Raw genomic sequence first — 14,502 nt, forward strand, 5'->3', positions numbered from 1 at the left:
TTTTGTATATTTTTCAGTCCTTGCGCTTCGGAGGCGTGATTTACTACGTATAGTTTGGAGTCTCGAAAAACAAATTTGAATTAAAACTTGGGATCTTGAGAGATTGTCGTCCATATGTTTCATAGAAGCAATTTTGAGAAGTTGCCACGGGTCAAACACAGTGCACAATGATCAAGCCAAGACAGCTAGAATTTCCTCAATAAAGACCTTTGACAGACCTCCATTATTAACTCAGCTTCAATTCAAAACAAAAATTAAGCAATTCTGCATTTACTCAATCATGCTGACTGTGGCAGCTTTGGACGCACTAAGGAGATCGCTTATTTTTCAACGTACTCCAAAACCCGAACAAATTAGCACCAAACCGCGTAAAAATATCGAAGGTCTGCCTTAAAAATATTCTCTGGCTAAAAGGTAATGACACTCTGCAAGCTTTCAATTGTCCGAAATACAGTTTTCAACATATGAAATAACAAAAATGTTGTGAGAACGGTTAACCCACTCTTGCGAAGAGGTGAGCTTCGAAGCACTTCCGCCAGTTTGCACCAGCTTCTACTGCTACTACAACTATACTTCTTCTTGCTCACTTTACTGATTCTACTGATTGTATTGATTAATGCAAGCTCGACGGTTCCCAACTAAATACTTAAATTGCAGACATGTTTGGGTTTACTGACCTTGGGAACTAAAAAGACCTCCCTGGCGTAACTTGGACAAAAACAAAACACACCAACTGAACGAAAACAAATAAGTCATAATGAACCAATGAAAGCGATGGCATGAGAAAGATAATTCTTCGTGGAGGTTTCACCCAAGGGAAGCAAGACTGCCCAAACATTGACTATTGTGAGACCAATTGTTAAAAGTTAGAGAAGCTACAGTAAATAAAACAAACAGCAAAACTAACTGGACAAGGGAAAGATGTGTGTGGCCTGACATTGACTGTTGGTCAGCCAAGGACGATCACGTTAACTGAAGTAAAGACCAAATTGAGCTTCTCAACAAAAATATCTAAACAGCAGACGACATAAAGAATACAACAGAACACGATTTTGAAAACCAACTAGAATGCTCGATTGTCTCAGTACTGGACGTGGTGCGGATCATGCATGGCACAGTTCTAGTGCCTCTGGCTGCTGTTTAACAAATTCTTGCGTATTCAGTAAGTCAAACCTGATTTCTGCTTACGATTGAAGCCTACGATTGAAGCCTACGACAAATTTGTAACATGCCGGGGTGGGGATGGGAGGGGGTGGGGGGGCTGTCTGAGTATCCCTTATTCGGCTAATTTCTAGCTATTTCTGACTTCGATAGATCTAATTTTCTGTGTTCCAACAAATAATGGTACCGACTCGAGGTAAGTGACAGTGTTCATACGCCTGAAATGAAATGCAGCATATTCGCCGTTTCCCAATGTTTTGTATCCCATAAATATGGGTTATTAACCACGCGTGAGGTCAAGGTGGCTGGATATTGGCCAAGTTCTTTTTCCTGTGTGTTTATGGACCGAGACGGAGTCAAGTCGATAAACACGCAAAAAAATACACGAGGCCGATGTCCAGCCATCTTGACCTCACGCTTGGTCAATAAAGGATTTATTATATGGAAAAGTGTTATTTTACGCGACAGATGTAACGGAGGGTGTAGCTTAGGAAAACTGCTTCATTTGTTCAGCAATGGTTTATTTGATGTCTCTTCTCTGCTGTATCCAGCAATCAACTAACTAACTCGAACGAAAATTGTCGTTTAAGTTCGCTCGCAGTACATCCACGCACTGAGCTGTGATTGGTCGGTTCTTGAATTCTTAAGAATGAATGAGAACACTGGAAACAGTGGTTTTTTTGATAGCCGAATATGTGCTTCGAGCTCAACGTAAAAACCTAGGGTCCATGAATCGTTAACAAAAAATTAACTTCTAGATTGTAGATTTGGTACCAATCACAGCTGTGGCTGGACAAAATGTCTTTAAACCTAAGCTGAACGTGATCCTAATTTTATCAGCAGCAAGCGTAAAACAAAAGCTATATTATATGACAGAGTACATATTTCTGTGTGGGTAAGCTAACCACTAATTACACTGCAGAACGTACCATTGTCCGATGGTATCGGAAACTAGGATTTACGCAGTTCTTTGACCATACGCTCACGTATTTAATCTAAGAAACTTAAAATGTAAGCGAATACCTAAACCTACTAAAATAATCACACAAGTTGCATTCTCAACAAGTGGAACTAAAAGTCCATGCCACGTTAACATGGAAGAACCGAAAACTCCCAATAGAAAAGAGCTACGTGAGTTAAAGTGACAAGGTGACTTTGTTCCTTGGTATTACAAACTTCAACTAATGTTAATTAATTCAGTCAATATTAGTTAATTCAATCACTATTGATTAAACATTTCAAGCTTAATAATTTGTAACAATATTCTGCAACACCTCGAACGAAGAAAACCGTGTGTAGAACTGAAGTATAGGGGTTTTACTGAAATCCTGACGAGGAAAATTCATTTTTATACTGTTAAACAAACAATGAATGCAAAAAGGAGGACAAAATTTCTATATAAGAAAATAACATGATATTTTCACTTCCTTTTGGAGTGATTTTTCGTGTACAATACATGAAGTACAAGCAATAGAGCGGTTTTCACTTAATTGTTGAAAAGTAATTGGTTTTGTGCTTACTACGGTACGTGATTGGCTTAAAAAACTCGCGCCACTTTTTCATCTAATCAGGAGTAAAACCAAAAGCAATTGCAACTCACTCGCACGTGTTTTCCCGCGCTTTGCGTCAGCTACATGTAATTACTTCGAGTTTTGATTGGTTCACTGTATTGTCTGTGTCCTTTTTGATTGGCTAGAGAGATTACTTTGGTTTTGGTTTTACGATACTCAATTGAAGACCGCTCTAAGAGAGCCAAATTATGGAATACATATATCTTATTAGTAGAATTCTACTAGTATACTAATGCAAATGCTGGTATCTGATTGGCTGAGCTACTCATATACTATCAGCCATTAGAACGCAGCAGCTGCCGGTGATCCACGAAATGCGACGTTTTTATCATTTTTCCGAAGTTTTGGAAGAAAGTTTAGATGTAAATGGATAATTATATTCCTGAGAAGACAAAAAGAAGGACATAAACGGGTTCTTGACTTTAAAAACTTGAAATTATTGAAAAACCGGTGCGCGCGCGTAAACAACTGCAAATTTACCAAAGACAATTCAATACGTGCGATTCTGTTAACATTATTAAAGCGTAAAGTTCAATAATGCGTCGAAAAATATTGGAAACCATTATTTACGTTAATTTAAGTTAGAATTCTACTAAAACAATTAGATTATTCGCTCTCGATTTCTATGAGACGATAGTTGATTCGGCCTTCAGCCTCATCAACTATCACCTCATAGAAATCTCGAGCTTATAATCTAATTGTTAATTAGATGTTTGGTGTGAAGTATCGCTGTATATTTTTACGAGTTGTGCCGTATTTTGACGAGCCCGTAGGGCGAATTAAAATGCAAACAACGAGTAAAAATATAAAGCAATAGTACACACCAAAACATCTAATAAGAGATTTATTATCCAACTGCTGTAGTCAATAAATTTATCAATGAAAGAGGGAGAGTGGGACAGTTTTGCGCGCGCGCGCCGAAATGTCCGGAAAACAGGTTTTCTACAGTACAAATAACTGTGCAATATCGCTGTATATTTGTACTGTTATTTGGACGGTATTCGCTGCAGTTGGATAATAACTATTTCATTATTGCTATTAGTTTGGAATAGTTAATCAATATCTTGAGATATTAACTTCGCAAAACATTTTTTTCCTAGAAATGTACGTACCGAAAATTGCCTAAAATTTACTGTATTTTATACTACAAAAGCATAGCATGGCTAAATAAAGTTTATTACAAATTTAGGAAGCCAGTTGGCATTTGCTGGTTTGAACTTATATTCTCCCTCATAAACTACATGCCTCTTCTATTCGAATAGTTTTCAAACTTTTTAAATTTATAATTCATCAAATATTTTCGCTCGCACGTGATTGGTCTAAACCATTCATACCTACAAATGGCTTGAAAGGTCAATAGGTTAACAAGAACCAGTCTTCAGTAGTCCAGTGCCATCTTGAAAGAAAGAAGTTTAAAATTGCTAGTACAATGACACTTGGAAGTAGGCTCGATTTCTGCCGCTTTCTCGGGTTCGCGTGAGCGCGGGCTCATTTCCCGAAACAGCGGCTGGTAATCGAGCCTAACTTGGGGGACTTGCAGATCTTAATACAATATACACTACATCGTGGATTATCTTAACAAACTTGAAAGGCTACTCGTGGATAGTTTGGTACAATGTCTGACACTGATAGTGCAGCATTAAATTAGTTTGTTTGATGCTTAAGAATGAATCCACCTCCACTATACTCGAGTCTCGTCTTGTCTTCCATGAACGCCAGCCAGTCTGAGGTAGCAGTCGGTAATAGTCCCATGGAGTGGCATTGATACAGAGCCAGTGCAACCAAGGAGAGATTTCCAAGGAGATAGAAAAACTTTTGAAGAGTGACATGCTCATGCTCTCCTTCCAGAAATACAAAAGTTGATTTTACAGCCAGAAGAGCCTTGATTGGCCTTATGAACATCATGCCAAGCATCACGATGGAAAAGATGGAGATAGAATTACCCACCATGTACATTATGAACAGATTTATCGGAATCTGTTTGGATGGTCCGAGTGCTGTATCCCATGATTTCTTTGCCACAAGGTGAGTGCTGTTTGCTTCTCGAGATTCGTCTGGCTGAACATTACGATCTGTGTAGCCAGGTGGAGATGGAAGATCGCTGTGCTGAACAAACTGCCTATCGGTCGCAAAGCGCGGTCGACTAGTCAAGTCCATAGCCCATTTGTCTGTAGGCGAAAAAAAGCAGAGGAACTGCTCAATCACTCATTGAAAATGAGCGGCCGCGAAGCGTTTTAGACCGTTTTACTGTCTTAAACAATTACAGTAAAACATCCTGTTAAGAGCAAATGTCACCGAAAACCAAGCAAAATTTGAATTTAGCGGCAGAAGTCGAAAAATCGATTTTTCTCTCTTTTCGTCAACAAAAAGCCCTTAGGTAGAAATGAAACGCGATATAGCTTTTTGGAGCTCGAAGCGCTTTAAATTCGAGAAAATCGAGGAAAACGATTTTCGCCTCGACGGTCACCAAAATGGCCGATCGCAAAGGCTTAAAATTAGTAATCTAAACTTGATTTGCGTCCGCGTGTAAAGAGGAACCAACAGTTATCGATACTTTTTCTTGAAAAACAAAGTACTCAGCTATCCAAATCAGGTTAGAACTTGACTTGAGCGCCTTTTGAGAATAAACACACAATTTAAAAAAAAATCCCTTTCAGTTAAAAAGGTCGAATTCCTAATTTACGAATAAAATTCAGAGAAATTTTTCGACATGTGCCATAACTCCAAATTCCTTGAAACGTCGCCTTTAGAACACTTTTACGTTGTTGTAAAACATGTATCAAACTCAGCCTGGGTTATTCTTCGGGTGCTTTTTGAGGCCCGACTGAAAAACCCTGATTTTACCCGAAAGATCACGAAAAGAAATGGCGTCTCAGAAAAAGTTGGTGAAAATCTTTGTACAAATTTACCCCACATGAAAAGCCATTCGTGCTGCACAAGCAGACATTTTTTCATCAAGTCTTCCTTAGTTCAATAGTATTATTCCTTTTTAACATGCCATTAACACAGTATACTTTTCTGTTCATGCTGTAGATTGGTTTCCTGGCCAGCATAACAAGAGGAAGAAAGAAGCTATTCATGGAGAGTTGCAGTCCCGGGGAGAGGGGTTCTCTCACGTAAAAAGGACGGGGGTGAGTCTTTATCGCTATTAAAAATTATGAAAGTGTCAGTTAATATGTTGTTTTAGAATTGGTTCCTCTTAGGGTGAAAAATAGTAAACATGAAGTAAACTTTCACCCGAAAAGATCGCATCGTACCGACTAGCAGCCCCTGGGTCTCCGAGGATGGCTGCCCTCTCGTTCGACTTTGAAATTACGTGTGTGATTTCAGAAAAATTACTCTCCACCAAGGTGTACGTCACGGGGTCCAATTGAACTAATCGCACCATTAACAAATATCGACATTAAGGAGTTTTAATTGATTTTTTCAACGAAACATTGGTTATTTCAATCACTATTGATTAAACACGCTACTGGAAACTTCAAAGGCTTCTAAGTGTTAGGGAGAATGTAATATTATAAACAATCGTCTCTCTCTTTGCACTTTTTCAAATTTTAGATGTGACCCGATTGGGCTCGATTGAAACTACATTTGAAGATACAAAGGGGTGGAATTGAACGATAAAGCTTGAAGCAGCCCGGCAACAAGGATGGTATAACCGTATGTGAGAAGCTATACAAGGGATCTGGTGTTTTGCCAGTTACAAGTTGAGAGTTGCTCGGTTGTATTTTCGACCTTAACCTTGTAAGAACAGATGAACCGCTCGCTCAAAATCAAGCGTTTTACCGTCTTACACAATTACACCAAAACGTCCTGTTAATTATGATGTGTTACCCATAAACTTATACTTTTCAGCAGTTACCTTTTTCGGACTGGCTTTTTCATTATGTTCGCGTTTTAATACTACCACGATATAAATTCGGTTTCTGCGTGCCCAAGAAATGACGGCGTCCCAGAAAAAATTTCCTTGACTAATGATTTCGATTCCAATTATTTCTTCGGATATAAAGTAGTATTAAACTTCTCCCTTTAACGAAACTGGGTGCGGCCTAAATTGACATTAAGATCTTGCAGCTTTGTGCGCGCTCATCAGTTGATCCAACAATTTTGAAGTTTGAAGTTATATGACGGCAAATTTTTTTTAAGTATTCTCGGGAACTGCGGAATTATGCAGTGATATTTTTTAAATTTCGAAATTTCATCTCCGAAATTTCTGTTCCTTTCAAGTTTACTCCAGAAACTGTATGTCTTGCTTTCTGACTGGCTCCCGTTTAACAGTGACTAACCGATGTTTTATCTTCGAATTTATAGATGGAAAATGAAATGGCGATGTGCCGGTTAACTTGACTACGAGCAGTCCCTCTTTTTCCTCAGTTCCGCGGCTGCGCGAGAAGCAAATTAACATAGAGCGCCGGAAACACTTCACGCGTACAGACGAGTAAAATATACAGCGTAATCTTTTAGTTATTAGCTTTTGTATATGTTTTATCACATACTAACTTTCCTACGGAGCAGCCTTTATAAGACCCAACTTACGATCAGTAAGAATTCCGTTACAATAAAAATGTGTAGAGAGTTTTACCTTTTCGTTTCAAATTCAAATAAGTGAATCATTCAACATATCCACTGAACAGAGATGTTTGTTATGCAAGTAAAGATCGTATAGCATACGGCGTTGTTTAAGTCCAGACAAAGATCTGTTGGCTGTTGAAGCAATGAACTATACTATTCACCTGAAAAAGTTAGCAAATTTGAATAATAAGAAGAGTGTTTTGAAACTGCAAAAAGCTAGAAATATGACTACTGTATGCTGTGCAGCTGTTTTCATTCCCTATTCGGCCGTTTCTCTGCTTCTAGAATGTCCTTACCGTAGATGCCTATGTTTCCTGACCCGAGAACTGAGCGAGAAGAAGCGGAAAAATAAAAATGGAATTCGAAAGCGGGCGTTGAGAAAGTCTAACATCAACCTTTTCATATAATTTGAGCATAGTCAAGACTTTGTTATATAAACAAAAGTCGGCCGGAAGGTACACGACTGAAAATACTGTTCCAGCTTACCTACATCTTGCTTGATGAAAGGTTTCTTGTACGCCTTACACACAAGTTTACCTATAACAGGCACATGATCCAGCAGTGCATTTTCGGTTTCATTCTCGATTTCGAGAGGCTCTACCGAAACTGTGATTTCCCCTGTCATAGGACGTTCATCAGAAGGAACCGTATCTGAAACCATAAAGGCATCTTTAAATTTGACAAAAGATTGGCCACGTTGGTTTTCATCTCGATTGCATAACGCATATTATGGTATGGTTACTGCTTTTAGATTCAATAGTTCACTTGTGTTATAGTTAAAGTCCCCTCTAATGATAAACGAAGATAGCTCTTCCTTCTCACAAACTTTACGTAAGAAGCAAGAGCTCGATTCTGTAAAGAAACGGTAGTTTCTTATTTTTTACTTGTGTTACACGTTTTTGCAGATCAACCCTTGACATACAAAATTGTTTCTAAACACACAAATTTAATTTTACTCAAAGTATTTTGAGAATACGTCTACACTGCGCCGGAGAAATTTGAACGCATCTTTATTTCTACGGTTAGGCCTATCGTCCACGCTAATCGGTCACGAAAACGGAGCTTTTCAAAAACGCTCTTCAAACCGGAGGAATTCGTTCTCAAATTTCTCCAGCGTAATGTGAACGGGGCCTTAAACCTCAATTTAAAAAAATATGAAAGCGCCATGCACTCTATTTCACTGACGTGGCCAGCAATCATGCACATTCATTAGAACAAAAGAAAGTGTTTACATAAGAAAAGAGTTCAGCTCCTACAGGATTGGTTAGGTACACCAACATGGCCCCCATTTCATTGTTTTTGGTTACCAATATGGCTGCTGTGACGTCATGTGAAAACAGTCTATGAGGTACAGGTAAAGTCTGTGTCAGGCAAAGTGGTCCATACTGCCGGAGCTTACTCAAGTTTCCTGGCATGATGCGAAAAGGAGTATTTCTAGCTCTTTAGCATCCCGGAATATCAGTCGACCATCTCAGGGTTACTTTCAGCTTAATTACTTCGGTACGCACTTTTATTATTCAACTTTCATACACTGTTCGAATTCCGATTTTCTGATTGGCTGATTTGTACCACGTGATACTGGGTTGTGACGATACAACATCTTTGACGTCATTATCGTGGTGTAATAGCCGTGGTGTAAATTCAACACACTACTGCCATTACACCATAGTGGTTTCAATGCAGTGTTTCTTTGTGCAATGTATTCAATTTGAATAATTAAAATGTTAACGCACTCATTCCTCTTGAATTATCGGGATTTACCCGCACGAGTTCACTAACAATGAACGAGAAATTCTAATACCGCACGAGGCTTTGCCGAGTGCGGTATTGAAAATTTCGAGTTCATTTTTAGTGAAAGAGTGCACGTAAATCCCGATAATTCACGAGCAGTGAGTGCGTTAACCTGTAAATGTACCACACCTGGGTAGAGAGAGGCAAGGTAAGGGCACAGTGACGAGAGTGCTCGCCTTCCACCAATGTTGCCCGGGTTTGATTCCGGCCCGGTGCCATATGTGAGTTGAGTTTGTTGTTGGTTCTCGCCTTGCTCCGAGGGTTTTTCTCCGGGTTCTCCACTTTTCCTCCCTCCACAAAAACCAACACCTCCAAATTCCAATTCGATCAGGATAGAGGACGTGAACGAATTGGAATTTGGAGATGTTGGTCGGAAAACAATTGATACGCGACTCGGGCAGTTTCTGCAACTTCCGAAAGCACGTGTGATATTGGTCTCACGCGATTACCCATGCTTATTACATCCATTTTGAAATCACTGGTGATCTTGCAATCTGATTGGCTCGCAGCAGTGCAGTTTATTGGCCAATCGCACTATTTTTGCCACTAAAACAAAACAACGAATCCGATTTCAAGGTTTGTTTAAAGTAAACAATCAAATTGCAGGAAAGCGAGCACTTCTGCTTGTTCTAAATCGCATCTTTTTCTGTTCTGTGTAAAAACCGACCACTGGATGAATAAAATATTGGTACTGTCCAAAATCCTATATTGTGCGATTTCAAAATGGATGTAGTAAAGTGATAGTTGAACTTAGTGGAGTGCAATTTCGGTCTGGAATTATACGTGATTTCAAATAGAACTCTTGCTGCGCGCTCGTTCGACTTTGAAATCACGTGTATGATTTCAGACAAATTACACTTCACTAAGTTCAAAATTGTAAGACATGAGGTCGAATTGAACTAATCGCATCAATAACAAATATTGACATTAAGGTGTTTTGAGAACTTTGTTCCAACGAAAAAGTCAGTAGCGTTTTCCATAAGTTTCAAAAACTGTAGGGAACATGAGAAAGAGGATAACTGACGTGTGAATGGGCGTAGGTGTCCAATTTCAGGTATCCAATTGCAAAAAGTTGTAGTTGGATACCTGTAATAGGACACCCGCGTGATTGCACGCCGATTACGTGACAAACATGCGCGCGGAGCCGGAACCAACCGCGACCAAGATCGATTAAGATGCAAATGACAAAAACACACTTACCATCTCCAAACTCCAGCTTCTTTTTAATTTCTGAAGCAAGCGAATCCACTTCAGCCGTACGCGCTGCAGTCTCGGGTGTTAACCCTTGTCTATCTTTCTCCTGGTCATTGACATTTGAATCAGAGACTCCTTTCTGGGTTTTTCTGGTGACCTGCCCTGCAGATGCTTTGTTGCCATATTTTTCTTTGTTGATCTTTAACCTCATATCTAGTGTTCCGTCTTTATTCGTCAGGCCTAATGTTTGTCTGTTTTCTTTGAACCTCATGTCAAGCTTTCCATTTTTCCTTAGGACCCTGCGTGGAGAAACTCCTTCTGACTCTGGATTTCTTGGTTCAGTCCGCTGGAATTCTTCTAGTAGCTTTCTCTCGATATCTTTGGTAATTTATGAAAAGAGAAAATGATGTTACAACTCTTGAGTTCGTGAATACGATCCCATGATGTTACCATTTATATGAAACCTGTCAAGCAGTGCTATATGCATGGTACTTTTCATTTCTCTGTATTTTTTAAAAGGATATTTACTTTTGCCAAGTATTTACATTGGCCATGGTTTATAGGTGTCAAAAGGTATAACTCATTTAATGCATGGGAGGCTGAAATAAATGCTATCTCTATACGAAAGACTGAAATTCCTATAAATTTAATATAATAATACAGCTGAATAGTATATAGCCCTTTTTGGTTCTGTAACTGCCTTCTATGTCTTTGTCTTTGTCTTACTTTCATACTCGTATGAAGGCTCCTCAATTTTCTTGCTTACAGCTCCCTTCCTGACACACAACCAAGTTTTTGAAGTCTCGAAAAACCCTGATATTATGATAAAATGCAGCTGGCTGATCGACCCCACGTTCAATGACATAGTTGCATGGTCCATACAACGGAGATTTGCACATCGTGGAAAGTTTCAGAAGTCGTTCAGCGATCGAGGAAAAACAATAAGTAACGTTGTGTACTCGACTAGCTTCGGGCGCCACCAAAAACAACTGCGTGGAAAATTTATCGCTTACATTAGCTACAAAAATTTACGATATACCTTCGATAAGTCCGCCGTGAATATTGTTTCCTAGCACTCATGAAGCCTGCGTAGCTTGGCGGTTTAAGCAATTTTTTAAGCAATTTGAGCGCGGGAGCACAAAGCGGCAAAGCCGCGAAAACGAGCGGCGAAACCGCAAGGTTTCTCAGTTGTGTCTCTCCCAGGCTCCTTGCGGCTTTGAAACTGCAAAAAGCTAGAAATATGACTACTGCATGCTGTGCAGCTGTTTTCATTCCCTATTCGGCCGTTTCTCTGCTTCTAGAATGTCCTTACCGTAGATGCCTATGTTTCCTGACCCGAGAACTGAGCGAGAAGAAGCGGAAAAATAAAATGGAATTCGAAAGCGGGCGTTGAGAAAGTCTAACATCAACCTTTTCCTTTAATTTGAGCATAGTCACGACTCTCTTATATAAACAAAAGTCGGCCGGAAGGTGCACGACTGAAAATACTGTTCCAGCTTACCTCCATCTTGCTTGATGAAAGGTTTCTTGTACGCCGTACACACAAGAATACCTACAACAGGCACATGATCCAGCAGTGCATTTTCGGTTTCCTTCTCGATTTCGAGAGGCTCTACCGAAACAACTGTGATGTCCCCTGTCATAGGACGTTCATCAGAAGGAACTGTATCTGAAACCATAAAGACATCTTTAAATTTGACAAAAGATTGGCCACGTTGGTTTTCATCTCGATTGCATAACGCATATTATGGCATGGTTACTGCTTTTAGATTCAATAGTTCACTTGTGTTATAGTTAAAGTCCCCTCTAATGATAAACGAAGATAGCTCTTCCTTCTCACAAACTTTACGTAAGAAGCAAGAGCTCGATTCTGTAAAGAAACGGTAGTTTCTTATTTTTTACTTGTGTTACACGTTTTTGCAGATCAACCCTTGACATACAAAATTGTTTCTAAACGCACAAATTTAATTTTACTACGCCGGAGAAATTTGAACGCATCTTCATTTCTACGGTTAGGCCTATCGTCCACGCTAATCGGTCCGCATGAAAACGGAGCTTTTCAAAAACGCTCTTCAAACCGGAGGAATTCGTTCACAAATTTCTCCAGCGTAGAAACGGGGCCTGAAACCTCAATTTTAAAAAAATATGAAAGCGCCATGCGCTCTATTTCACTGACGTGGCGAGCAGTCATGCACATTCATTGGATCAACAGAAAGTGTTTCCATAAGAAGAGTTCAGCTCCTACAGGATTGGTTAAGTACACCAACATGACCCCCATTTCATTGTTTTTGGCTACCAATACGGCTGCTGTGACGTCATGTGAAAACACTCTATGAGGTACAGGTAAAGTCTGTGTCGGGCAAAGTGGTCCATACCGCCGGAGCTTACTCACGTTTCCTGGCATGATGCGAAAAGGAGTATTTCTAGCTCTCTAGCATCCCGGAATGTCAGTCGACCATCTTAGGGTTACCCACAGCTCAATTACTTGGGTACGCACTTTTATTATTCAACTTTCATACACTGTACGAATTCCGATTTTCTGATTGGCTGATTTGCACCACGTGATACTGGGTTGTGACGATACCACCTCCTTGACGTCATTACCATGGTGTAATAGCCGTGGTGTTCATTCAACACACCAATGCCATTACACCATAGTGGTTTCAAGGCAGTGTTTCTTTGTGCAATGTATTAAATTTGAATAATTAAAATGTTAACGCACTCATTGCCCATTTGTTTAAAGTAAACACTCAAATTGCAGGAAAGCCATTAGTTTTGTTGGCTCTAAATCGCATATTTTTTTGTTCTGCATACAAAATGAAATGTTAAAGCATATTCAGTTCCTCTTTTTTTAAGGACGTTCGTGCAAAAGTTTCCAGTCAATAGACTTTTTTAAATTTTTGCTGCAGTCAGTTCATGGGATAGCTGTGTCAGAAATGCAAAAAAAAATTGGGGTCGCCGACTTCATTTCAGAGATAAAGCGTTTGGAAAAGTACCCGGATTTTGAAAAAATTGGCGCACACAATTCAGCATGGTCTACAGGGGTTCACAGTTAAAAGTATCAAGGGTGAGTCAACGGAGGCAAACGATCTTAGTCATATTTTGTAGAAGTGGGTCTGTTGCGTAAATAATTCCAACTGTTACCAACGTTTTCACAAAACTTAACCCTTCAAGAGGCATTGAAACCGTCGCACAGAGCTAAAAGGAACGGAATTCGATGGTGCATTTGGAAAAAAATTCAAACTTCTAGTCGATATATTTTCTTGATTTTTTTTTAAACATAGAAAATCGGTAGAGAAAATGATCCATCAAAAGAAAAATAGGGGTCACCAAACGTCCAAGATCGTTAAATCCAGGCGAAGCTGTAGCAATGGTCATCTGCCTTATCATTGTGCATTTTAGTAATTTTTAGCGCGCGCTCTCATGCATGACGAGGCGTGCGAATTTCCGTGCGCAGTGAGGACGGGCAGAAACAATTAGCGCGAACGTCCTTAAAAAGAATGACCACTGGATCAATGAAATTTGGTACTGACCAAGATCCTGTATTGTGCGATTTTAAAACGAATGTAGTAAAGTGGCAATTTAACTTTGTGGAGTGCAATTTTGGTCTGAAATCATACGTGATTTCAAATAGAACTCTTGTTGCGCTCCCCGGGGGGGGGGGGATACTTTGGGAATTTCTGGGTGGGGATGTGCCGCCAGGACCCTGGAACCCTTAGCCTATACCAGAGCTAGTTCAGCTGAATTTTGCTAACCTATATTAGAGTAAACTCCCAAAATTCCCCCAGCTATCGACACTGTTGAGGCTGATTTGCGTAAATTTAAACTTGCCGGTTTGATTTTTTTATATTTTTGAGTGGCAATTCCTGGTTTCCTTACTCTAGATAAAATCTTCAACCAACCAGTTAGTTTTGTGAAAAATGATACCCTATTCTAGACCCAAACGCTTTGATTTATATACCCTATCCTAGAGTAAACCGCTTGAAAAACATACCCTTCACAGCGGCACATACCTATATAGCCCATATATGGCAGTGCGCCCCCCCCCCCGCCCCCCGGACTGCGCTCCATCCTCGCAGATCCAGTGGCTGGTTAGACGGACGTCTAGACGCGGTTCGCGGTAAGAAATATTGCAGAAAAATGTATGGAAAATTAGGAAAACTAACCGAGCGTCTTCTATCCAAGCTACATCCTTGAAACTTGGTGAATACAA

At 39.8% G+C, this 14,502-nt stretch overlaps 1 protein-coding gene across 4 annotated transcripts in view; it reads right to left on the minus strand.

The window, feature by feature from the left end:
• Nucleotides 1-1,524: 1,524 nt before the first annotated feature.
• LOC145493471 (uncharacterized) overlaps nucleotides 1,525-14,502 on the minus strand; it is a 40,473-nt gene continuing 27,495 nt past the window's right edge. For 3 of the 4 annotated variants that reach the window (XM_081472943.1, XM_081472945.1, XM_081472946.1), the window contains 2 exons: nucleotides 11,791-11,958; nucleotides 1,525-4,900 (listed from right to left, as the gene is read on the minus strand). In XM_081472943.1, coding sequence (XP_081329069.1) covers nucleotides 4,377-4,900; nucleotides 11,791-11,958 — 692 coding nt within the window. In that variant the 3' untranslated portion in view covers nucleotides 1,525-4,376. The remainder of the gene's footprint in view (nucleotides 4,901-11,790; nucleotides 11,959-14,502) is intronic. The other variant, XM_081472944.1, reaches the window with a different exon arrangement.

Source organism: Orbicella franksi, chromosome 7 (genome assembly GCF_964199315.1).
Source record: "Orbicella franksi chromosome 7, jaOrbFran1.1, whole genome shotgun sequence".
Classification (NCBI taxonomy): domain Eukaryota; kingdom Metazoa; phylum Cnidaria; class Anthozoa; order Scleractinia; family Merulinidae; genus Orbicella; species Orbicella franksi.